This window comes from Mastigoproctus giganteus, chromosome 6, assembly GCF_048544385.1.
Source record: "Mastigoproctus giganteus isolate SK-2022 chromosome 6, ASM4854438v1, whole genome shotgun sequence".
Classification (NCBI taxonomy): Eukaryota; Metazoa; Arthropoda; class Arachnida; order Uropygi; family Thelyphonidae; genus Mastigoproctus; species Mastigoproctus giganteus.
This window is the reverse complement of record NC_143580.1, coordinates 60,227,786-60,254,493: the sequence shown is the minus strand read 5'-3', so window position 1 is coordinate 60,254,493 and position 26,708 is coordinate 60,227,786. Positions and strand designations below refer to the sequence as shown.

The 26,708-nt window shown below is 37.1% G+C and overlaps 1 protein-coding gene across 1 annotated transcript in view; it reads right to left on the bottom strand.

The window, feature by feature from the left end:
• Positions 1-845: 845 nt before the first annotated feature.
• The window catches only part of SelR (methionine sulfoxide reductase SelR), a 61,865-nt gene continuing 36,002 nt past the window's right edge, over positions 846-26,708 (bottom strand). Inside the window, exons 3-4 of the mRNA XM_090375176.1 lie at positions 13,183-13,355; positions 846-1,841 (exon numbers count right to left, since the gene is read on the bottom strand). Of these exons, the coding sequence (XP_090231302.1) occupies positions 1,582-1,841; positions 13,183-13,355 (433 nt within the window). The 3' untranslated portion in view covers positions 846-1,581. The remainder of the gene's footprint in view (positions 1,842-13,182; positions 13,356-26,708) is intronic.

Sequence of the window (26,708 nt, the reverse complement as noted above, 5' to 3'; positions counted from 1 at the left end):
GTGAGGTGATCTGATCGAGATTTTTAAGGCTTTGAATGAATTGAGCAAGCTCAATGCTGATGGCATTCTTCCTCTTGTGCTTGCTCAGACTACACACACAAGAGGGCATAAATTTAAATTGAGAAAGTATGGTTGCAGGATAGATATGAGGAGGTTTGCCTTCAGTCAGCAGGTGGTTGAATGTTGGAACAAACTTTCATCTAGTGTTGTGGAGGTGGGCAGTTTAAATAAACTCAAGGAAGAACCTGACAAATTATTGGAAGGAGAGAGTTATGGCAAGTGATGTGGAATTTTTTTTTTTTTTTTTTTCTTTTCTCCTTTTTTTGGCTGATGCTTTATAAGTTTTAAATTTGCTTCCTTGCATCATATGCCACTAATAACAATAATTACACACTTCAAAAACTGATCAAATAAAAGTATGACTATATTTAGGTAGGTACTCTTAAGTTTTATCCATTAACACTAAACTAACAATGTGCAACAATTATTCTGGAGAGGAACCTGCGAAGTCCCACACAACCACCACCAGATTAGCCATCAATAATAATGAATTTGGCAAACTAACAGCATCGATGAGTGTCAACTTCAAATTTGGAAGATACATAGTACTTCATACACCAGTCAGAAAAACATTTAATAAGAATTTTTTTTCTTTTGGTAACACATGGTATACGGTTTACCTCACTTTAAACACCCTGAAATAAGATTAAAATAATCAACTTTCTAGGATCAGTATATATCAAATTATCAAAAATTCAGTGTGCTGGCAATGGAAAAATTGCAATAATTTTAATTTAATTTTTATTTTTCTCCAATAAGGCAAAATTGTTATTAATTTTCACCCTTCTCTCACCTAATTTTGGTACTAAATCATGTCTGGTAAACAAGCTAACAGCAATAAAGTATAACTGTAGTTTATTTTCAATCTGTACACTAGCCAGAACAGTAAAGAGTATACTGATTAAGGGCTCAGATAATTCACCAGTTCTCCATTGCAATATGCTCAATTCAGCTCCATCTTCGACATTCTTTGTGTGAACTTTCATTTTAAGAGAAATTTAAAAATAAACTTCCTAATAGTAAAGGCACTTAATAAAAATACTAAGCTCTAATCTGTACTATATTTTTTAGATTCTTCAATGATGTCTGCAAATTAAATGAATTGCCACTATTCAAATGCACTTCTATGAGTAGCAAAAGTAAGCCAAGTGTAAACAGAAACATTTATAAACTGAAATTATACTTTATCAAAATGACACAAAGGCTGAAACTATGCATAAAATTTCTGTTCATTTCCATGAAAACGTTAGTATGTCTAAAAAATATGAAAATTACAAGGTCATCATAGCAGACTATAATCTCTAACTAGCCTCCTTCATGAAGGATGGTCTGAAGGTGAAGAGTTGTTTTGGCATACAGGGTTCAAGAGTACTGTATTTTATTTAATCATCAGTGTATACCTATATAAAATTCCTTATCAAAAAGTCCATACTAACACATAGCACTATTGTGTGTTAGGCTACCAAACTTTTGTCATTTAAAATAGAAAAACATAAGTATAATTTTAATAAAATATGGAGTTCACTTATTCAGACAGGCCATTTCACAAAAGCAACTTGCTGATGACACATCTGACGCAGCTGTAGCTCCAGCTTCTTCATGATCTATCAAAGCACCCATCTTTTGGAAGTTTAGAGCTGCAGAGTTGATACAGTATCGTTTACCTGTTGGCTTGGGACCATCATCAAAAACATGACCCAAGTGTGCATTGCAACAAGCACAAGAAACCTCAGTTCTGGCTAGACCAGGATTTAGGGCAAGGAGAAGCAGATTGCAACCAACTAAAATTAGAAATTAAAAAAAGTAATAATAAAATTTAAAAAAAATTAATGCTAATAAAAAAATACATACTCATCATTACAAACTACTATCTTTTTCTAAAATAAAATGATTAAAGAATATATCCGTACAATATACCAGCAGAAACCTTATCACCCTTTAAATGGCACTGCAAAGCTGTGGAACAAACTACAACAAAAGACAACACTCAAATAAAAATTATTCACTCTGTCTAAAATTCACTTTGAGCCTTCTCTGAATGTTCAATCATTATTTTGAGTAATAGTTGTACCAGTAATGTAGCAACCTGTTATGTGTGGGTGTGGGGGGATGAAAAATTCAACTTTTGGGCCCCAGACTCATGACCTTTAGATAGGCCAACAAAGAAACTTTGTTGCATCCCCTCTGGACTGAGGCTGGTGATGATTGCTTTTATATGTGCTCTTGCTAAATAGTTTATAAATATGGTTTTAAGGTGTTTAAATTCTTTTGTGAAACTCGAGTATGGTGTGATAAGGTTCATCAGGCTTCGCTATTTATAATTAAGGAAAGGTAATATTTATGCTAAATTTACGATAAGTCTGTTTTGGCATTAAAGCATTCTTTGTTCTTACTGTCAATTCCAGCTGCCTATGCTTTAGCATAATGCTGGTATTTGAAAATTTGAAGAGCTGCTTTTTAAATTCTATAAGTTATGGATGCAGGGGACTATAATTAGGTGGAGGGGTTTGTCACATTGATTAGTTGTACCTAATTTTGGGACAAAATATCATCTTGTCGGAAAAGATATAGATTTTTAAAGACTAAGTTTTAATTATTAAAGCCATTGTTATATTAAAAAAAAAAAAGTCTGTCAAATCTCCTCGGGTTCGCACAGGGGTGGTCTCGTGTGATGAAAATTGCGGTGTGGAACTGGAGGATATTGCAGATTTTAAGAATTTAAAAAAAAAAAAAAAAAGGAGTAATGTTGGTAGAGAGACCACTAAGACAGCAAATTTTACACATAAATTGAGGAAGAATTGAATTCTTCGTGTTAAGCTGGAATTTCAGGATCAAAATATATGTTAAAGGATGTAAGCAGAGAATCTTCTGAGGCTTCTGTCCCTGGAAGTGCAGGTGAAAAAAATGATGGGATGGGAGGAGGTTCTCTTGGGTAATGCTGTTATGTTTGCAGAACTGAATAGTGAGAATGATATGGATGATGAGTGCACTACACTTTTGACACCACATAGATCGTCTGAATATCCCATCAAAAAACGCCACCAAAGGTGGAAATGTTATGGTGGGAAAGAAAGCTCAGTTGGATCACTGTGTTCATTGTGCAGTAGGTCTCCTGTTTTAAGCAGCAATAGGAGAAAAGTCAAGATCAATACTCCTGAGAATGATTCAGATAAGAAATTAAGTAAAGTTAAGAGTTAAGTTATTTGTTCAGAGTGATATAGACTTGGCCAAGGAAAATAAAATTTCTTCAGTTAAAGTTGAGACAGGAAATGACACTGAAGTGAGTATTTTGTTGTTGTTGTCTTCAAAGGGAATCAGGAGCAAAAACATGAAATTTAATCCTAATGTCCACAAATATAACATGGCAGTCCTTGTAAATGAAGTGTCACCACAGTCTAGTGATCCAACAACCCAAAGCAATGAAACAATGTCGCAAGCTACACAGTTTCCTGAACCAGCACCTATTCTGGACCAAAAAATGCTGTCCGAGGGCTTCATAATTGCACAAGTCCAGGCCCTATGTTCAATATCAAATAAACCAATCTGATTCATCCTCTTCCTTCTAGAGTTTATATAAGTAAAGAAGTCCTTGCTGTTTTTCTTAGCATCCTTTGCCAAAGATTTCTTGTAATCTGCCTTTGCTTCCTTTGTGACTTGATTACAGACTAGCTTATATCTGCCATAGGCTTCTGTGTCACCTGATAATTTATATGCATCCCATGCACTTTTCTTCTCTGCCACAAGTCTCATTAGTTCATCTGACATCCATTTAGGCCTAAACCTTGAACAATATTTCTTAATTAGTATGAAAAGCCTAGTGGCTTCCATGATTAGTTCCTTGAATGCTTTCCCACTTAGAATTTTCTGTTGGTGACATCATCAGTTGATCCCATTGTACAGAATTTAAAAACTGTCTGAGACCACTATAGTTACCTTTACGGAAGTAAAAACCCTTCCCTTTACCCCTGATGTGGGACTTACTTAATCTCACATCAGTACACTGTGATCACTGCCACTCAGCGGTTCCTTTATCCGCAAATTCTTTATACATGAATAATCACTGCCGATAACCAGATCAAGAGTATTACCCTCTCTGGTTGCCTCTCAAACATACTGCTGCAGAAAACAATCATCCAATAAATCCACAAAAGTCTTGCTAGTGTGTGAGTGACCAATCCACAAGTTTCAGTCAATATCTGGGAAGTTAAAATTCCCGATTATAATACAATCTGATTTACTGGCCCATTCTATTTCTCTGTACAATTGTTTGTTGTACTCATTAGAGTCATTAGGCCTATGACACACTCCTAGTCTCATTTTTGCTTTCCCAGTGCTTATATCACACCAAACTGACTCAACATTGCACTGTCCATCTATGTCAACTGGATGCACATCCTTAGATTTTGATTTTCTTAATTAACAGCATAACCCTTCCTATCCTGTCTATCCTTTCTGTACACATTATACTCCCCAAATTCCAATTCTGCACTGCTTATATCTGTGTGACCATGTCTCTGTTATCCCAACAATATCTGCCTTTGATGTCTTGACCAGCATTTCAAATTCATTAAATTTATTTACTATACTTCTAGCATTGGTGTATATACAAATATATGTGCACCTGTTCTTATTCTTAGTCACCCTAACACGGCCAGTATATTTATTTGTTTCATGACGACTACAACCAGTCCCCAAATCCCCTTTCACCCTGTCCCCTGCTCATTCTAATAGAAGCAGTGCAAAAATCACTTTCACCTCTGCCTGTGAATCCCCCCCCCCAAGATAGCAGTTTTCCAACCCACCTAAAGCTGTCTCAACAGCATCAGAAAACACTATTGCACCCCTTCTATTTAAGTGTATCCTATCTTAATCTTTATCTCCATAAACGACTCCATGATAAACATTCTCCATGTTTATCAATAATGTGTCACAGTTGGAGTGTGAAGTTGCAAACATGCTCCAACATGAGAGAATGGGGGGGGGACATCATAAACAATTAAAACACCAAAATATGTACTATAACTCAGTTACACAACTCTTAAGCAAAACTGAAATTACAGCAATGAATCCAAATGCTAGGCAGTCATTATTTTCTTGGAAAAAAGTGAGTGATTAACTACTATATAAAGACTATCAATGAAGAAGTCTGCAGTCTTTTTATACTTCCAACTATATAAAACATATTCTTAGCTCTGGAATTTTCACATGCCATTGTACTGAGAAATTTCCTGAACAGTGGCACGTGCCATGGCAATGTTGGTTCAGCACATACTACTATTAGTAAGGTTGTTGTTATTTGGTTTTTAGGAGCATTAGCAACTAAGGCCATATTGCTCCGAGGATATGCAGTGGTCATTCCCTGACCTTTCCACATCCTCCGTATTTGGTGGTCACGGGCTCGAACCCCGGTCTGATCAAGAAGCGTGTGCTACGCACTGCCGTTCCTGCCCACCTGCTATTAGTAAGGAATCGCATATTCAAAAATTGCATGCTCAATTGCTGTTTGATGCATATACATGTCAAATGGTACCCAAGTATTGTGCATTGAAGCATATATACACCTTTCTTAAAACATTCAACAAATGACTGCTGTCATTTGTTGAATGTTATTAATAGCTGCTCAATATTGGCACACTGACCAAAGTTTGCACTATTTGCAGTGATGCTTGGATTTTGTTTATTCAACTGCACAGTCAAGGGGCACTATAAAGTCATACTTAGTACACAGTTTTATTTGTTCTTTGCTTGTGTTGTGTTTGTTTATGTACATACAATAATAAACTTATGATAAAATTGAGATTTATTCTGATTTACAGCTCAGGCCATAAAAAGGTGTTTGCTTTTAGATATAAGAGTAGGAGACCAGCAGAATTACTTAACAAGTACAGGTCACTGTTCAACAAAAGCCGAGAATTAGGGTTGAATTTGAAAGTGTCTGCAATTCTGCCCAGACATGATAGGAGGGAGTATATGATGAGAGCCTTGTTGATCAATTCGGCCCTGGAAAGATTGTGCAAGGCTCAAGGTGTAGAATTTTTTTTCAGCCTGGACTGTACTTGTTAACAGGAGAGATTGCTTCTACAGGGATGGGATACACTTAAATAGAAAGGGTGCAAGAATATTTGCTGATGCTATCGAGGCAGTGTTAGGTGGGTCGGAAAACTGCTAGCTTGGGGGAAGACAAAGACCAATAGACTGACAGTAGCCACTGGCAGAGATGAAAGAGATTCTTGCACTGCTTCTATTAGAATGAGCAGAAGCCTGAAAAACAAGATGCATGCTATTTCAGAGACTGCTGGGAGCCATTGCCGTACAAGTAAACACATGGGTTGTGTTAGGGTAGCTAAGAATAGAAACAGGTGTAGGTATACTTGCGTGTACACCAATGCTAGGAGTTTAGTAAATAAATTTGATGAATTTGAGGTATTGCTCAAAACATCAAAGGCAGATATTGTTGGGATATCAGAGACGTGGTGTCACACAGATATAAGGGAGGCAGAACTGGAATTTGGGGAGTACAACGTCTACAGAAAGGATAGACAGGATAGGAAGGGTGGAGGGGTTATGCTATTAGTTAAGAAACACATAAAAACCAAGGAAGTGAAGCCAGTCGACATCGCTGGACAGTGCAGTGTTGAGTCAGTTTGGTGTGACGTAAGAATTGGGAGATCAAAATTGAGAGTAGGAGTGTGCTATAGGCCTAATGACTCTGATGAGTATAATAAGAAACTGTACAGGGAAATAGTGGGCCAGTAAATCAGAGAGTCTTATAATGGGAGATTTTAATCTCCCAGATATTGACTGGAATTTGGGGGCTGGTCACTCACACACTAGTAGGGCTTTTGTGGATTTATTGGATGATTGTTTTCTACATCAGCATGTTCGGGAGGCAACTAGAGGGAGTAATACTCTTGATTTGATTATCAAGAGTGATTCTTCATGCATTAAGAATCTGCAGATAAATGAACCACTAGGTGGCAGTGATCACAGTGTGCTGAAGTGGGATTTACTCAAAGAGGTAACTACCATTAGGGGGTAAAGGGAAGGGTTATTGCTTCCGTAAAGGCAACTACGATGGACTGAGACAGTATTTAAATTCTATACAGTGGGACCAACTGATGATGTTACCAACAGCAAATTCAAAATGGGAAGCATTCAAAGAACTTATCTTGGAAGCTACTAGGCTTTACATACCAACTAAGAAATATTGTTCAAGGTTTAGGCCAAAATGGATGTCAGATGAACTAATGAGGCATATGGCAGAGAAGAAAAATGCATGGGATACTTACAAATTAACACATGACACAGAAGCCTATGATAGATACAAGTTGATATGCAACCAAGTTACAAAGGAGGTTAGGCAGGCGAAGGCAGATTACGAGAAATCCTTGGCAAGGGATGCAAAGAAAAACAGCAAAGAGTTCTTTACTTATGTAAACTCTAGAAGGGAGGGGATGAATCAGATTGGTCCACTTGATATTGATGGGTCAACTGTTGATGATCCTGTTCAGGTAGCTAACAAACTAAATGAATATTTTGCATCGACATTCACACATGAGGAGTTATTCAGCAAGGGGAATGCCAGAGGTGTATTCAACTCTAGCAGTAAGCTACAGAATCTTGAAATAACTGGGAGTAAAGTGGAGGAGTGGAAGAACATCACAGAGCAAGTCCGAAACCCTGCGGCACCTACAGCAGCATACTGGTTGCGTGGCCAACCGCCTCCCCCAGCTGCCAGCTAAGGACCAAAGAAGAAAGAAGAAGAAGAAGAAAGTGGAGGAGAAACTGTTGAAGATAAACACAAGAAAGGCACATGGGGTGGATGGGATCTATCCAGTTATATTAAAGGAGGCAGCAAAGGAAGTAAGCAAACCCTTAGCCATAATTATGAGGGCTTCCTTGGACTCAGGGGAGGTACCCATAGACTGGAAATGTGCAAATGTGACCCCAATTCACAAAGGAGGATCATAGGCTGACACAAGTAATTATAGACCTGTGAGCTTAACTTCTGTTCCAGGAAAATTAATGGAGGCACTGGTTAAAGAAGCACTGCAGGATCATTTAGACAAGACTTCAGTTATAGCTGGGACATAGCATGGTTTTGTTAACGGGAAGTCTTGCCTGACCAATTTGATTGGATACTATGATGCAGTCACAAAAGAACTGGATGCAGGGAATAGCTTTGATATTATATACTTGGATCTTAGAAAGGCTTTTGATACTGTTGCACATGGAAGACTGCTACACAAATTGGAGCAGTGTGACATTGGAGGCAAATTGCTGCTATGGATAAAGGGGTGGTTGAGGGGGAGAAGACAGAGAGTGGTAATCAATGGACACTGCTCATCGTGGACTAATGTTATTAGTGGAGTCCCTCAGGGCTCAGTGTTGGGTCCATTATTGTTTTCTGTATTTATAAATGATATTGATGATGGTATATCAAGCTTAATGTCGAAGTTTGCAGACGATACAAAAGGTAGGCAGGGTTGTCAAGGATACTACTGACACTATGCTGCTGCAACAGGATCTGGAAATGTTGAGCAGATGGGCTGAGAGGTGGCAAATGAAGTTTAACATTGACAAATGTAAAGTACTACATATGGGAAACAGCAACCCCAGAGCAACGTATCAACTCTGTGGTACTACACTGACAGTGGTAGAGAATGAAAGGGACTTGGGGGGTGGTTGTGCAGGCAGATATGAAGTTCTCTGAGCAGTGCAGACGGGCTGCAAGAGTAGCTCATGGAGTATTGTCAATGATATACAGGAATTTTCCAGCAGGGATAAGGAGGTGATTATTCCCTTGTATAAGGCAATGGTCAGGCCACACCTAGAGTACTGCATACAGGTCTGGAGGCCTCATTTCAAGAAGGATGTAGAGCTGCTGGAACGAGTATTGTCAATGATATACAGGAATTTTTCCAGCAGGGATAAGGAGGTGATTCCCTTGTATAAGGCAATGGTCAGGCCACACCTAGAGTACTGTATACAGGTCTGGAGGCCTCATTTCAAGAAGGATGTAGAGCTGCTGGAACGAGTATTGTCAATGATATACAGGAATTTTTCCAGCAGGGATAAGGAGGTGATTATTCCCTTGTATACGGCAATGGTCAGGCCACACCTAGAGTACTGTATACAGGTCTGGAGGCCTCATTTCAAGAAGGATGTAGAGCTGCTGGAACGAGTACAGAGAAGGGCAACAAGATTAGTGAATGGAACAAAGGGGTGCTCTTACGAAGAAAGGCTTAAGTTTTGCAAATTACAGTGTCTGGAGACTAGGCACCAGCGAGGTGATCTGATAGAGGTGTATAAAGCCTTGAATGGTTTGAGCATGCTCAATGCTGATGGGATTCTTCCTCTAGCTTAGAATAATCACCTGAGAGGGCATAAATTCAAATTGAGGAAAGACAGGTGTAGGATAGACATGCAGAAATTTGCCTTTAGCCAGCGGGTGGTTGGTTGGTGGAACAGACTTCCATCCCTTGTAGTGGAGGTTGATAGCCTAAATAAGTTTAAGGCTCAGCTGGACAGGTATTTTGAACGAACAGAGGGGTGAAGTGGAAGTGGGTTTTTTTTTTTTTTTTTTTTTGGCTGATGCTGCATAAGCTTGCTTTCTTGCATCAAATGCCTCTACTAATGCTAATGAATTCCAGACCTTTCACTTTTCGACCATTATTTATTTTTAGGCAGATTTTAAAGGCGTTGCTCCTCAATGTTCCAAAAATTATGACACATGGAATGCAGTGTCTCAAATGTAGGTAGCAGCAGCAGCAAATATGTTAATAGCAAGACTGTAGGAATTACAGTGTATTCTGTTCTTCTTGAACGGAATAAGAATGAAGAATACACATTCTTAGAAAGCATAGTGACCAGTAATGAATTGTGGGTGCACTACCACACACCAAAAAGCCAATATGTAAGTTCAGAGATCATACTAGAATGATACTTGAGCAGCATTACTTGGAGAGAGAAGAAACAGAGATACTGTTTTTTAATTATAAAAAAATTATATATATATTTAAACTAAAATCTGATTCAATGTTGTTCAAATAATTAGTAGGTCGGATTAGCACGAGTTCAAATTACCACAACTGCATTTTATTTGTTTAATTCATATATCTGCTTTCAGTATTTTAAATTAGGTAGTTTATATGCAGATTCAACCTTTTAATCTTGATTTTATATTTTAAGTATAACTGTAGTTATGTGAAAATTCAATTTTTATTTTGCCTAAATTTATCATATTTTTATGTAATTATTTTTATTTAGTTGTCTAATTATTTTTCTAAATTTATCAACTGATGCAGAGTTTTAGTTTTTAGTAAATGGCATGGCCATATATTTAATTAACTACTTCCAGATTTCATTCAGTGCAAGTGGTTAGTCTTAAGGCAGCATTGCAAGAGTCATTATTTTCAGATTTTTACCCCTTTAATTTCAGTTTTGGCCAGTCAGGCCAGCATGACCAATAGTGTGGTATATTTAAACTTTAAGCCATCTTTAAACACTCTAAACTACTCGCAAGGTGTGCTATTTGGATACATATATTCCCATTAGCCTCTTTTAACGTTTCATGTGCTTCCTCTGATGTTTTCTTGGGAGAGAAACAAAATTTGAGAGCATTATAATGTTCCTCGAGTGTCATGTCCATTGTAATGTAGGTGAAACCGAATAGGCACAAACTTGACCAACCACCAAGGTCAAACCATGCACATGAGTCAACTGTGAAGCTGCTATGTGATGCAGCTTGGTTTCTGCAGCTTAGAAATAACAAGCAGTATGGTTGTTTATGCAAAATTCATCCTTTATTGAACAGCTCTCTTAAATAAAAATTAGCCTTAACACAAAATTCTTCAAATTAGATCCAAGTTTGATTTACTAAAATTTAATTCTACTAAAAATTTTAAGAATTCCATAATAATCCTGTCTTCTAGTTGTATGTACATGTAGCACAAATATTAGATAATTCAACAGCACATGAATTTTAATAATGGTCATGATAACAACAAAGTAGTGTATATGATAGACCAGCAGACAAAGGACCTTAAGTCGGCACACACAGTGAATAATTAGACACACTGGCACTTTCATATTTACCCCTTTAATTAAGTTATCTATATATATATATATATATATATATATATATATATATATAATCTTAATTGAATTTTGGATTATAACTGAAATAAATAATTATATATTATAACATTTAAAATAATTAAAATTACCGATAACACTGGCCAACGTGGTTTTTACCTTCACAGCTGTTCACAGTCAATTTTTATGTGTAAATTTTTAAAATAATTCTTAAAATTTCGCATCCTATCAGTTTCAACATATACAGGTTTTGCTGTTTACTCATAACATGAATATCTTAATACAATTAAGGGCAGTAGATATGAAACCAATATGTTGTATTCCCTGCAAATAATAATGTTTGCACTTGCTCATAGATGGCAGTAATGTTAGGAAGGGTTAACATGTTCATCATTGTCTACATCCCACCTCTTTCATTTAGTAATGGAAAGATTGGGTTTTTTTTTTTTTTTTTGTTAGTTGTTGGCACATCAGCTTCTATGGCCATATTGCACCTCCCAAAATTTTTGCATTTTACTGTGATCCAAGCCCTAGGCGGGAATTGAACCCGCGACCTTTGGGGGCACTTTACCTACCTGGCTAGCCCGGTCGGCTAAAGATAGTTGTGAAACTGTGCATGTACTGACATTAACTGTGTATCTATTGCATATTGTTTGTTTCTTTGGTGTTTTGATTAGCATTGTATTGTTAAAATGTTTAAGCAAAAGCACAGGAAGGAGCAAATTTCTGAATCATTCTGAAAATTTTTGTTACATGGGCGGACGGTTTACAACAAAAACTCAAAGGAAGAAAATCTACAGTATTATTAAACATGCATATTCTTTGTGCTTTGGTTGCAAGATTGGTGATCAGGACAAAACTTCAGCCCTGCATTATATGCTGTATTACCTACCCTACAAATCTGAGGATGTCACTAACTGGGAAAATTAAAAGTATAGTGATCATCATCGATGTGGTGTTTGTGGTGAGAACCACACAATCACATTGATAATCACTATTTTTTCACAACAAAAATGTCAGACATTTTTGTCTGACAAAAATCAAATATCCTATCATATCATCTGAATTAAGGCTTATTCTACATAACGAAGATAATGTTCATCATTGCAACATTAGGGTACCTGCCCACTCACTGATGAGGAGCCAATAAGCCAAGAAGCAGTGCCATATGGGTAATTGTATCCACTGAGAATAAGTAACAAGTTTTCTCCTATGGTGAAGCATTACTTATTCAAGGTAGTGCAATATCAAGGCAACTCATTGTGAAGGTATTCGTAACATGAGATATACCTAATGATGCCAATTTATAACTACTTAAGTAGTTGGCTATGTACAGAAATTATTATATTATACATTTGATTAATATATTTTAAAATGAATCTTATTCATTTTAAGACAGCATATGTATTATTGTATGATATTTAAACTTGATTGTGCAAATTACTAAAATTTCAGTATATCTTTTGCTGGAAATAGGATTACAGGCATAATTTTGGTATTTCTTTAATCAGTGGATTAATTTCCTTTAGAATCTACAACTTTTGCTTTGGAGGTGGGTTTTTTTTTTTTTTTTTTGTCACACAAGAGAAGCAAAGCAAAAAGGCTCAAAGCAGTAGAAATGCTTTCTCTTGGGAGAGACCAGTCAATGGTGGTTCTCTTGTGAATCGGCTACTTTCAGTATGCAACATGTCTTTCTGCAGAATTACCTATTGTTGGGCATGATATGGCCAAAGGGCAAATCTGTTTGCTTTCATTGCAGAGATTGTTGAGGAGATTAAGCCAAAGCATTGCAGATATTGTTGTGGAGATTACACCAAAGCAATGCAGAGATTGTTATTACATGCTGTATTATAATGCACAACACTTAATTAAGTATTGACACACAAAACATGCAAAAACAGATATTCCAAAATGTTTCACTATAAAATAATAGCATTTTTTTGTTATGCTTATATCTCAACAATCATATATGGGAAGAAGTAATATCCCAAACCCTTAAAATCACTTCAAATTCAATTTTCTTACCATGTGAAAGATCAGTCTTGAACTTGACTTTTGAGATATCAGTAACATCCCAAAATGATGGCCAACCACATGTGGAATCAAATTTTGTTTCAGAAGAGAATAATTCTTCTCCACACACTACACATGCATACATTCCATTTTCCTTCAACTTATAATATTTTCCTGAAAATGCCCTAATAAGAAAAAAAATAAGTAAATAAATAAATAAAACAAAAAGATCTCCTCTACTTAAGTACAATTTAATACTAATATATACTGTTCTGCAATTTTGTACATGCCCACTTTTAGAAATAAACAAAAAAAAAAAAAAACAAGACTTTGAATAGAGATTCTGTTTTTGCCTGAATGCTTTGGAACTGTGTAGAGCAGTGGTGGCCAACCTTTTCTCGTACAGAGGCCATATTCCAAGTTATATGTTTCATGGGCTGCACCGAGTGATTCGAGAAAAATTAGTGTGTTACATTTTCAATGAAGTATACTGTGCATACACTTTTGTGCTGCCACCAAGGTCAAGCAGAAGGCATGCCATAATTGAAGCCCCGGAACATTTTGATAGCACCTCATATATATATACACACACTTCCGGTCGGGCATGTGCATATTTTATACAATACATAGATAAAAGATACAGAATTCAAGACACCAACACATGGTTTCATAACTTCAATGCTCTCACATATGCACTGCAATGAGCGCGCCACAGTCTTTTAAATTCGTTTTTCCACATTTTTTAACATCAAATGTACATGGTTCTTGATATAATTAACAAAATTTAAAATGCTGTTTTAGTTCCCTTTCTGTGTGGGCCATATAAAAATTATTCGCGGGCTGTAGGTTGGACACCACTGGTGTAGAGTAATGCAATGTGATGCACATGTGGCCATTCTTAAGTCGCCAGTAAACAAGTGCTGTAAAAGTAAAGCTGCACGAAATTAACAACTGCTTGATATTGGCACACTGATAAGCAACACATGGTTTTGTTTATCATCAACTATGTGCTGTTAAGACTTGATGTACAGTTTCATTTGTTCTTTGATTGTGCTGAGATTAGTTTTTTGTTTATGGAATAAACATTTGATAATAGTTTGAGGTTTGTTCTGATTTACAGTTTGGCCCAAAAGTAAATGTTCACTTTTAGTCAGGAATTCCAGACTTTTACTTTTCAGCCATTATTTATTTTTAGGCAAGATATTAAGGGAGTTGCACCTCAATATTCTGAAAATTTGGCACATTGAATGTACCCTTTCATATATATGCAGCAGCATTAACATGTAAATCAACAGTATTTGTGTTAGTGAGAAAATGTAGCCTGAAAACAATTGGAAAACTATATTAATAATACACCTATTTGGTGTATACACAAACCTCCTTTACAAATCTAAACTGTTATTGTGTGAATAGAATACATGATACAAATCTGAAACCACTTCCAGGTGATAGAGGAAGGGAATATAAATAAAAGGGAATATCTGATTAAGGAATAAAAGCACTCCATGCTTTCATTCCCTAATCAGAAAATTTGTACATTGCAGTAGATGGGAGCATAATTGCAAAACTGTAATCTGGTGGAATTTACCAAAGGATTGTTAAATTCCACCAGACCCAATTTTGGTCCAACAAGCTCTAGTCTGCTGCTGCTATGCATAAATTTCAAACACAGTACAAAAGGAAGCCATTGAGTACACTACAGTTCTGCAATGGATTGAAAAATTCATAAAGGGCACTTGTTTGTGCAATAATCCCAGCCGAAGTGGTGGGCAAACAAAAGTCAGTGAGGATGCAATGGAGTTGGTTCCAGGAGGTTTTATGCAAACCCCAAGTAAATCCATATGACATGCCAACCATGAGCTTAATATGTCAAGGTTAACATGTTATATCTTGTTTTCAGTCAAGTTCATTTTAAAATACTACCCAAAGATAAAGCACTTAAACTTTATTACAACAACGGTGATAGTGTTATTCTGGTCCTTAGAGCATATCAAAGAGAAAAATGTCTCGAGGACTCCACCTTGTACAAGAAGAACCATATTAAATACTGTAAGGCATTTTGAAGAGGGCTAAGTAACTATTAAACCTAAAAGTAGTCATCCATCAGTATCACAAGAAATGATTCAAAGAATTAAAAAGGTGCAACAACAAGTTTATAAAATTCACTGAGATTATTTAGTACTTGCCATACATCTTACACAACTAATATTCTCTGGATCATGGTACATAAAAACTTAAAGGCAGGCCTACACCTGTTTCTCTAAAAATCAAACATCTGCATTGATTGAAACCACACAACCACAAGTCGTCATGATGGCACTCAATGGATAACTGCCAAGTTTACACGGGATCCAGAACAGTTATTTAATATTCTATGAACGGATGAAGCACATTTTCATTTTGATGGATCTGTGATAGGCACAAATTGTTAAATTTGGGCAGGCTAAAAAAAAAAAAAAAAAAACCTCTTATGCACATTGAGGAATCACTCCATCCATTAAAGGTTAAACGTATAATGTGAATTTATGGCACACTATTATTGGTCCTTTTTTCTTAGAAACCATTAACAACTGAAGGCATTTTGAGGCATGCCCAATAGTACAAAATATCCTAACCTATAGCAGACAAAAACTGGTCCAAAAATTAATGAATGTGGTTTACATGAAAGCATAATTTTTATGAGGAAGAGTAGTAATATGCCCCACACCGATAATAATGTCAAACCTCTACATAAAACCTCCATAGAGGAGCAAATTACCAGTCACATATTTTGTCACATCATTTGCCTGAGATCACCTGACCTAACTCCAGCAGACATCTGCTTGGGGATATCTGAAACACCATGTTTAAAAAGCATTTCCTTCAACTCTTTCAGATTTGAAGGACACAATTTGTCAGGAGATAGAAAACATTCCACCAGAAATTTTGAAAGTAGTTGGGGAGAAAACAATGTCTAGTCTTGAGTGCCTATTGGAAAATAATGGTGGACACAGAAATTTTATCGTCAGCAAAGATGGGTGAAAAATTTACCTTTACATTATTTTCTAACACAAAAGTAAACTTTTCTGCATGGCTCATGGTCAAACGGGGAACTAATTTTTTATTGTTATAATGTGGAATTTTTTATTGTTTAAAAAATTCCACATATTTTTATTATAATGCAAAAATCTGTTAATTACAACCTATAGTAAAAGAGAATGGGCCTGTGGCACTGGTTTCCATAGTTTTTCAAAAGAAGAATACAGTAGAACCAGTGGATATGGTAACTAAATGAATTTTAACACAGTTAAGAAGCTTTCGGGGTAACAAACCCCTTCCTCAACTAAGTACAGACTCGTAGAAATGTAAACATAACATAAAACATTAGGAATGGAATAAACTAAATAAGCAGTGCATGCTCAGATTGCTGGGAGTGCACACATGAACATGAGTGTTCAATCGCTTACTATGTCAGATCAGATGATTGCTGTTGGTACCCAGCGCATATATGGGATGACTTCCAGCGTTTGTTGTGCTTTAACACTACAGACTCCAAAATTGGGTGTAGTCTTGTGCCTCTACTGCGATTTAAAACTTTGTGAGATATGTTATTATTATTAGCTATATGGTGTAAGGAAGCCTGAGGCTTATGCTGCACCAGCCAAAAAAAAAAAATTCCCGAGTTACCCTGAGAGAGAGAGAGAGAGAGAGAGAGAGAGAGAGAGAGAGAGAGAGAGAGAGAGAGAGAGAGAGAGAGAGAGAGAGAGAGAGACAAAAGTAGAAGGGAATCACCAAGAAAGAGAAGTATGATGATATCCAGCTCAGGACCCTGGGTGTGCCAAGCCCATACTTACCAGATGTGAGCCCCTGGGGTTTTTAGGGACTCGAACCATAAACGGTGATAGTAGGGCCGAGATCGGTCGATCATCTCGCTGTCATGGCTGGGATTGAGGTCATGTTGAGTTGACCAGAAATGCTTTGCGATTGCAGAGTGCACAGAGTCACCCAAGCGGATGGTTCTATCATGTTCCTGGAGTCGTCTGGAGTTTTCCTCCATGTAGCAGCCACAATCGTGGCAAGTGATCAGGTAAAGAATACAACTGCATAAGAGAGCGGCAATGGGTGTTTTTACTCTAGAGACCAGAGATTGTAAACTTCTACTAGGAAGTTGTAAGCTCTTCACATGAACTCACATAAGATCTTAGAAATCTGGTCTGAGGTGCCCAGGTAATATACAAGGGGACCAGAGCCTTAGGCGAGTTGCAAATTATTGTGCTTGTAGTGAGCATTGGTCCAACACATGGGCTGTGTAGCCATAGTTGGTGAGATCACCTATCCCCCTTCATCAGTTCACTTTAGAATCTGAAGCAAAGAAGACCCTTTCTTTCCTGGATATCTTAGTGAGACGAGTGGGCCCTTGTCTGGAATCCTCGGTATACTGGAAATCAATGTGCTGCAGGCAATTCACGAACTACAGGTCAGCGCATGCCCCTTGTCACCTGAACAGCACTGCACACACTCTGCTCTATCTGGCTTGGAGTCATTCCAGCTCAGAAGCAGCCAGGCACACTGAGGTTTCTAGGGTAAAAGCTGACCTCACCAACTGTGGCTACCCAGCCCATGTTGGACAAGTGCTCACTACAAGCACAAGAACTTGCAACTGGCCCAAGGCTCTCGCCCCCTCATGACAGCGAAACGGTATCTACTGCTTATACCCATATTAACCAGGCAGCTCAGACCAGATTTCTAAGATCTTACGCAAGTACCGCGTGAAATGCTTACACCTTCCTGGTAGAAGTTTGCAATCTCTGGTCTCGAGAGTAAAAACACCCATCAACCCTCTCTTACGCAACAGTATTGTATAGCGGATAACTTGCCATCATTGTGGCAGCTGCTGTGTTGAGGGAAACTCCAGAAGTCTCTAGGACTGCCTCGCGGAACATGATAGGTCCATCCACCTAGGTAACTCTGTGCACTCTGCAATTGCAGAGCATTTCTGGTCAACTTAACATGACCTCAATCCCGGCTGCGACAGTGAGGTGATCGACCAATCTTGGCACTACTATCACTGCCTATGGTTAGAGTCCCTAAACATATCTCTCAAAGTTTTAAATCACAGTAGAGATACAAGACTACACCCAATTTTGGAGTCTGCAATGTTAAAGCACAACAAATGCTGATAATCATCCCATACCCGTGCCGGGCACCAACAACAATCACCTGATTTCACATAGTAAGTGATTGAACACTCACGTTCATGTGCGCACTCCCAGCAATCTGAGCGCGCACTGCTTATTTAGTTTATTCCATTCCTAATGTTTTATGTTATGTTTACATTTCTGTGTGTACGTACTTAGCTGAGGAAGGGGGGTCGTTACCCCAAAAGCTTCTTAACCGTATTAAAATTCATTTAGTTACTGTACCCACTGGTTCTACTTGCATTCTTTTACAACCTATGGTGTTTGAGTTATTAATTTTTAAAAGTGGGAAATGCCTTCCTAACCACCCTATATTATTAGTATTAATAGTTACAAAGATGTAGGAAAGCAAGCATAAATATAGCATCAACAAAAAAAAAAAAAAAAAAGGAGCTAACACTCCCCATTCACCTGTCCATCTCTTCTGACAGTTTGTCTAGTGCTTTCTTCAATTTATTCAAACTACCCATCTCGACATAACCAAATGGGAGTTTGTTCCAATGAGCAACCATCTGTTTGCTGAAGGCTAATGTCCATACATCTACCCTACAGCCATCCACCCTCAGTTTGAATTTATGTCCCCTCATGTATGTAATCTGGGCAAGAGAAAGAATTCCATCACAAAGTTTGGATCAGTGAGATTATGCAATTCATTCAAAGCTTTAAACACCCCAATCAGATCTCTTCACAGGTGCCTAGTCCAAGGCACTGAAGTTTGCAGAATTGAAGACTTCCCCATAAGAGTACAATTGACTCTTACTTCCCCAGTAAGTTTGTTTGTTTGTTTTAGGGTTTTATGGCGCATTAGCATCTAAGGCTATAATGCGCCACTTCCCCAGTAAGAGTCAATTGAAAGGAATAAAAGGATGTGCAATTTGTGCCCTTTTATTCCTTTCATTAATCTCTGCACCCATTACAAAAAATCTATATCCTTCCTAAAATGAGACCTCCAGAGCTGTACACAGTACTCATGATATAGCATGACCACAGCCTTATACAAAGGGATAATCATTTCCTCATACCAGCTAACAAAATTCCAGTACATCATTGACAAAACCCCATGAGCTGTCTTGGCAACCTCTCTGCACTGCTCAGGGAACTTCACTGACTGAACAATTACCCCGAGATCTTTTCGTTCTCTACTACCCTGAGTGTGGTACTACACAGTTGGCACATTAATCTAGGATTATTGCCGTCCATATGGAGTAACCAGAATTTATCAATATTCAACTTCAGTTGCCACTTCTCAGTCCATCTATCTAATTTGTCTAGATCTTGTTGCAGTTGTATACTCTGATTAGTGTGATTAACCACCATGCCAAGCTTCATATCATCTGCAAACTTAGACATTAAGCATGATATGACTTCTTCAATTTCATTAATAAATACAAAAAACAACAATGGGCCCAGCACCGAATCCTGGGGACTCAACTAATAACATTAGTTCAAGAAGAGCGGTGTCCTTCTAAAGTGGGAAATGCCTTCCTAACCATAATCAGATAATCAGTCTGCCCTCTCCCACTTAACAACCCCTTTATTCATAGCAGTAATTTGCCATTAATGCCACACTGCCTCAATTTACACAGCAGCCTTATCTGAAACAGTACCAAAAGCTTTACTCATCCAGTTCCTTTGTTACTGTCATAGAATCCAATCAGATTGGTCAGACAAGTTCATCCCTTAACAAATCCATATTGTTACTGCAGTTTAACTGCATTCCTGTCTACATCGCCATACATTACTTCTTTAACCAGTGACTCCATCATTTTCCTTGAAAAAGTCTATAATTATTTGTGCCACCCTCTTATCTCCTTTGCGAATTAGGAATAGATTCATACATCTCCACAGGGACTCCCCCCAAGAAACCAACGATGCTTTCATAATCACAGCTAAAAGGGTTACTTACCACTTTTGCTGTCTCCTTTAATATAATTGGATATATCCCTTCTACCCAAGGCCTTTTTACATTTAGCTTCAACAATTTGTCCTACACTCTCCTCTTGGTTATCACAAAATCATTTAGCTCCCTGTGTTAAAATTTGACATACTTCTGGCACCCCATCCCTAAAAAAATTGCTCCTGTGTGAATGAAGATGCAATATACCTATTCAGTTTGACAGCAACCTCAGCAGGATCATCAACAGTTAAATCATTCATATCTAATGGACCAATCTGATTCGTATCCTTCCTTCCAGTGTTTACATAAACAAAGTCTTTGTTGCTTTTCGTTGCATTCTTTGTCAGAGACTTCTTGTAATCTGCCTTAGCTTGGCTAACTTCTTTTTGTGACTTGATTGCACACCAGTTTGTATCTACTGTAGGCATATGTATCACCTGATAATTTTTATGCATCCCATGCATTTTTGTTCTCTGCCATATCCCAGTTCATCTGACATCAACTTAGGTTATATTGAAACGCCAGTGGTGCATTTCAATATAAAATTGACACCCCCCCCCCCAATGTAAACCCCGAGGTAGGATAACCAGATTTTTAGAGAAGAAAAATGGCATTTTATAAATTATATAGTAGAAAATTTTATTCGAGTACTAAGAAAGGAATAAAAAAATTTGTTTCCTTTTTAATTTACACATTAAAATAATTGTTTAATATTTTAATTGAATATAGCAAAAACAACAAATCAAATTCTTATTCTTTAATTAAGATTACAAAACAATAAAAATGAACAATTACAAAACAAAGCAATTAATTAATGAGAAGGATGAGCCTAGATAACCGATAATATTTGGTCCATATTTTCCGCAATGTTTGAAATTACTAATCTCGTGTCATATTCTGGATCAAGTCCGGAACGCTTTTTTGTTTTTATAACTGTTAATTTTGGGAAACTAACCTCACATAAATATGTAGAAGCAAAAGGTAGCTATCTTCATATCACCATTTTCGATAATTGTGGATACTGATCTCTAAAAGAAAGAAAAAATTTGTCCAATTAGTCTTAAAAGGAGCATGTAATGCTTGATCAGCGACAGGTCGATGAGATCTTCCTTTTGCTCAATGGTAATTTCGGGGCATGAAGAAATTTCAAAAGCAAAGGGATCACGAATCCAATACAACTTTTTTTCTGGAGATACATTAAATCATTTGGAAAAATTCTTAATTAGCATTGTTAGGTGGGTACAAATGATATCCCTAAATAGTAAAATGTCAGTATTATAACAAAATCAGAAGAGCATGAGAACATTTTCAGTATTATTATGCTCAAATTCAGTTTTCCAAAGATTAAGCTTCCCTTTGACAGTTTCTATTTTATCACTGAATATTAATATATTTGTTCCGTCCTTGAAAGCCTTAAATTTAAATCATTAAGTTTTTCAAATATATCAGCAAGGGAACTAAATTTTCCGAGCCATTTTTGATTTGTAAACAATTGAGCAAGGTTCTCATTTTTATCTCATAAAAACAATAAAACTTCATGTTTGGGGTCAAAAAGACATCGCAACACTATACCACTGGACAATCACCTCACTTTCATATAATAAAAGAAGTATTTCATTACAAAAGCATTGTGAAAAGTCTGCTATTTAAGCTTTTATTTTTTAATAAAGTTGATCACACTTATCGCATATTTCAAAACTTCATGCAAATCAGTTTGCATTTCCTTTGCTACCAATCTTCCCTGTGTACTGTATAATGCAATGATTCAAAACTGTATTTGGAGCAATTTCCTTTACTTTGCACTTTACACCTTTATTTTATCCTGTTAATGCAGCCACACATTGGTATAATTTGCAAAGCAGTTGTTCTGCGTTAGATTATTTGTTTGAAAGAAAATATTTATAACATGAAAAAACTTCGCCATCGTTCTCCCTGCCAAAGCTTTGCAAAATAGAAAATTCTCTAAAATATCTCCCTTATAGCAGTATCTGACATATACAATAAGTTGAGCAAGGTCTTAAATATTTTTGAATTCATTTAACTGTATTGCAAAAATTGGACTTTCTCTCAATCGATTTAATAAACTGAATTTTATGTTGTCCGCGATAACTGTTATACGCTGTGAGACTGTGGTGTTGCTGGATAGAGGAATGGTATTTAAATCGTTGCTGTACTTTTCTCCATGCATAATTGAAGTCATTTTTACAGCAGCAGGAAGAATAAGAGATTCAGCAATAGTATGTGATTTCTAATTTTTTCTATTAAATATGAAACTTCCAACAATGCTCTTAAAGCTTTACAAAGAACTGCTGTATATTTCTTTATGAAAGATTTTAGACCTTGTGTGGCATCGGCGTGTCTTTTGAAAAGGATTCAGTATTTTCCATTAGCTTTGAATGTTTGTATGCAAGTGTCTTTCACATTTAATAGATTTCATGCTTTCTTTAGCCAGTTTTTTATAACAGATTACGCACAAAGGACTTTGCTCATCATCAACAACAGTAAGTAAAGCCGTACTTCATAAATTCTTCTTGATATATTCTATTCTTTTTCATTCTTTTTGATTTGGAATATGATGGCTCTCTACCAGAAATTGGTGGTTGCACTACACTTGAAATAATGTTAGTGTCCAAATTTTCACATGATACATTTCTTACCCTTTCAGCTTCTGAAGTATCTGTAACAACATTATTGTCGTCATTCATCAACTTGTTCTGATTACCCAATTGTCCATGGTAAAATACATAAAAATATATTTTTTTTTCATTCTTAAAAAAGTAGCAGAAGAATGAAAACACATCCAAGTTGACATGAAAGCACCAAATTATGAAGCATGCGTGCAACACACTTGCTATTTAATGCCACCACATTATTCGCACCTCTGGCCTTTAGGCAATTTCAGAAATTTTTGCCGTAGGAAGCATGAATTAAGAGATGAGGAGATTACAGTCCAGCAACTGAGTAGTACTGAGAAGTATTAATATATACTGAGAAGTCACACTAGTCAGCTGCTTTCTGTGTGTCCATAGCCAGTGAGCAAATTAAGGTGAATTATCCACATGGACAATAAGTAAGAAAGTCACCTGCATCCCACGTGAAACCACCCTAAAAAATAGAGTGGCAATAGGGTTCATTCGAGTAGTAAGGTCTCTACACCTTCATTACTGAAAAAGTAATCTTAATAACAGGTTTCTTAGCTTTTATGTACACAATAACTAATTTTATTTAAAAATTGCCACAACCCCTTTAATTTATCCTGCGACCACTCTAGGGGTCATGCCCCACTGGTCTAGGTCTTTTTGTTGTTATTTGGTTTTTAGGAGCATTAGCAACTAAGGCCATATTGCTCCGGGGATATGCGGTGGTCACGGGCTTGAACTCCGGTCTAATCAAGAAGCGTGTGCTACACACTGCTGCTCCTGCCCACCTGGCTACAGAGGCACCCTAGGCCTTGAAAACAGTATAGCTTAGTTGGAATAAAAAGCCTAGTAGCTTCTATAAGTGAATCCCTGAATGCTTCACATTCAGAATTTGCTGTTGGTAACATCATCAGTTCATCCAACTGCAGAGAATTTAAAAACTGTCTGAGACCATTGCAGTCACCTTTATGAAAACAAAAGCCCTTTGCTTTTCCTTTGACAGTAGTTACATCTTTAAGTAAATCCCACATCAATACACCGCATTCACTGCCACCTAGTGGGACTTTTATTTGCAGATTCTTAAAAAGGTCATTACTGATAATCAGATCAAGAGTACTGCTTTCTCTTGTTGCCTCTCTAACAAGCCGGCGTAGAAAACAATCATTCAAATAAATCTACAAAAGTCTTGCCACTGTGTGAGTGACCAATCCACAGGGTCCAGTCAATATCTGGGAAGTTGAAGTCTCCCAATATAAGACATTGATTTAGTGGCCCAATCTATATGTCTATACAGTTCATTATACTCATCACAATCATTAGGCCTATAACATACTACTAATCTCGTTTTTTCCCCCAGTGCTTATGTCACACCAAACCGACAATGTTGCACTGACCACCCATGTCCAGTAGATGCACTACCCTTGATTTTATTTAACTAAGAGAACCCCCCCTCCTCCTCTCTGTATACATTGCACTCTTCATATTTAAATTCTGGATCCCTTATAATTGAGGGACATCATGTCTCTGAGAGCCCTACAATGTCAACATTTGATGACTTGATCAGTACTTCAAATTTATTTACTATATGCTCCTAGCATTAAAGTACATGCAAGTGTATATGCAAATATTGCAGCTGTTTATACTTTTAGTAAACCTAACTGCTGGGGCCCTCATACAAGCAAATATAAACATGTATTTGCTTGTTCCGTGAGGGCCCCAGCAAGTCTTGAAATCTCCTATTTGGAAACAGGGCAAGAATCACTTTCATCTCTGCCTGCAGCTGCTATTAATCTATTAGTCTGTGCATTGCCTCAGGATTTTCCATTGACCAATGGAACACCATCAGCAGGTATTTTTCTAACCCTTTTCAATATCATCAGCAAATATCCCTTCTACTTAAGTTATCTTATCCTTGTAGAAACAAACATAATCCTGTTGATGAGCACAGACCATGCTGCGAGAAATTTTACGTGGTAAGCCTTACACAATCTCTCCAGGACAGCATTATGTGGATAAGCTGTGATGTAGCTCATAATGCTATATCATGCACTAGAGCAGCGTTTCCCAAACTGGGGTTCATGGAACCTCTGTAACTGGTCAATTTATTCATTTTAAGTACAGCAAATTGATGATAAAGTTATTAGTATATATTTATGTAAAATATAAGAATAAAATGAGTTGTTTTAAACATAAAACTTTAAATTTTCTTTTCAGAAAACCATGTTCATACATATATACACACACATAGAAACACATGCATATATATACAGTGGCGGGAAAAAAAAAACTGCATCACCTTAAAAAAATTAACATTTGTAGTGAAACGTATAAGATATTGTTTGATTACAGTCATATTGTTTGTCGTAAAGCAAACGTATTGCGTCTGATAACGCTTCTACTGCATCAGACATAATTGCAAGATATTACATCAGCCATTTCTATAAATACGGTGATGGAAGGGTATACACGCTCATTAGTATCTTGTTTTCAAGAGGTATAAGCATGGCTACATATGTTCACTTGACACCAAGAAAAAAAAGTGTAGCTGTTGCTCAGTCCCAGGAAGGGGACAGAACACCAGTCAACAGTATCCCAGGTGCTGAAATTAAAGTGTGAAACCGGTGATGTGAAGAGAAGACCTGGATCAGGCTGTAAGACAGTGACTATGCCTTCCCAAGATCGATATTTGAAACAGCTATGCCTTCGTGATTGCCATGCTACTGCTCCTGATCTAAAACTGGACTTTAAGATAGCCTCTGGTGTTGAAACAAGTGCACCAACTATCCACGGCTTTCGGAATGTGGTCTGCATGCCTATCGGCCCAAGAAGAAGCATTTGTTGACCCAACAAACGAGGAAGAAGCGACTTGCTTGGGCTAAAACATGTTTCGTAGACAAAAGACCAATGGAACACCATCTTTTCTGACAAATTGAAATTCAACCTGCATAGCTCAGATGGGAAGCGATACGTCAAAAGACGAAAATCGGAGGCGTGCCATCCTGACTGCATAACACCAATTGTAAGATTCCCCACCAGTAAGATGGTCTGGGGATGCATAACAAGCAAAGGGGTGAGGCAAATTAAGTTTATTAATGGAACAGTGAATGCAGAAACCTACACTGCTATCTTGCAGGAGTGCCTGAAACCCGTTATTAGGGATCACCACACGGACGTCCAAAACTGCATTTTTCAACAGGACTCAGCACCTTGCCACACAGCATGTAAGTTTTATGCTCTTTAGATTTAATGATGAGTTTGTCTTGTCTCATAAGGCTTAAAACATACTTACACCAATGTTTTCCCTCATCTTTCTCCATTAAGGTGCAGTCATACCTCCGAAATGCTGGCATTAGTGTTGGACTGGCCCGGCAACAGTCTATAGATTTGAACCCTATTAAAAATTGCTGGTACATAATGTCATCTAAAACTGTTCATAAGAAGCCAACAAGTAAGATTCAGTTGTAGGAGAGCATTGTAAGGGTGTGGTACCACGAAATTGGATAACCGTATATCCAGAAGTTGATTAACACTATGTCAGATCTTTACAAAGCTGTAATTGCAGCTCTAGGAGGAACAACAAAATATTGAGGACTTATTTTTGCTGATTTACAGTACATAATACTATCACGCAAACTTCAGTTTTCATTTCAGTTTGTAAATGCAATAGAATGTATGTTTGGTTGTCGTGATTGCTATTTGCATCATTTCTCAAATATCCATTAATTACGCATTTTACCCTTTGGGAAGATATTTATAACATTTAGGCATCAGTCTTTTTATTGGATTTCATTCACAGAGATACATATTGCATCTAACAAATGCATT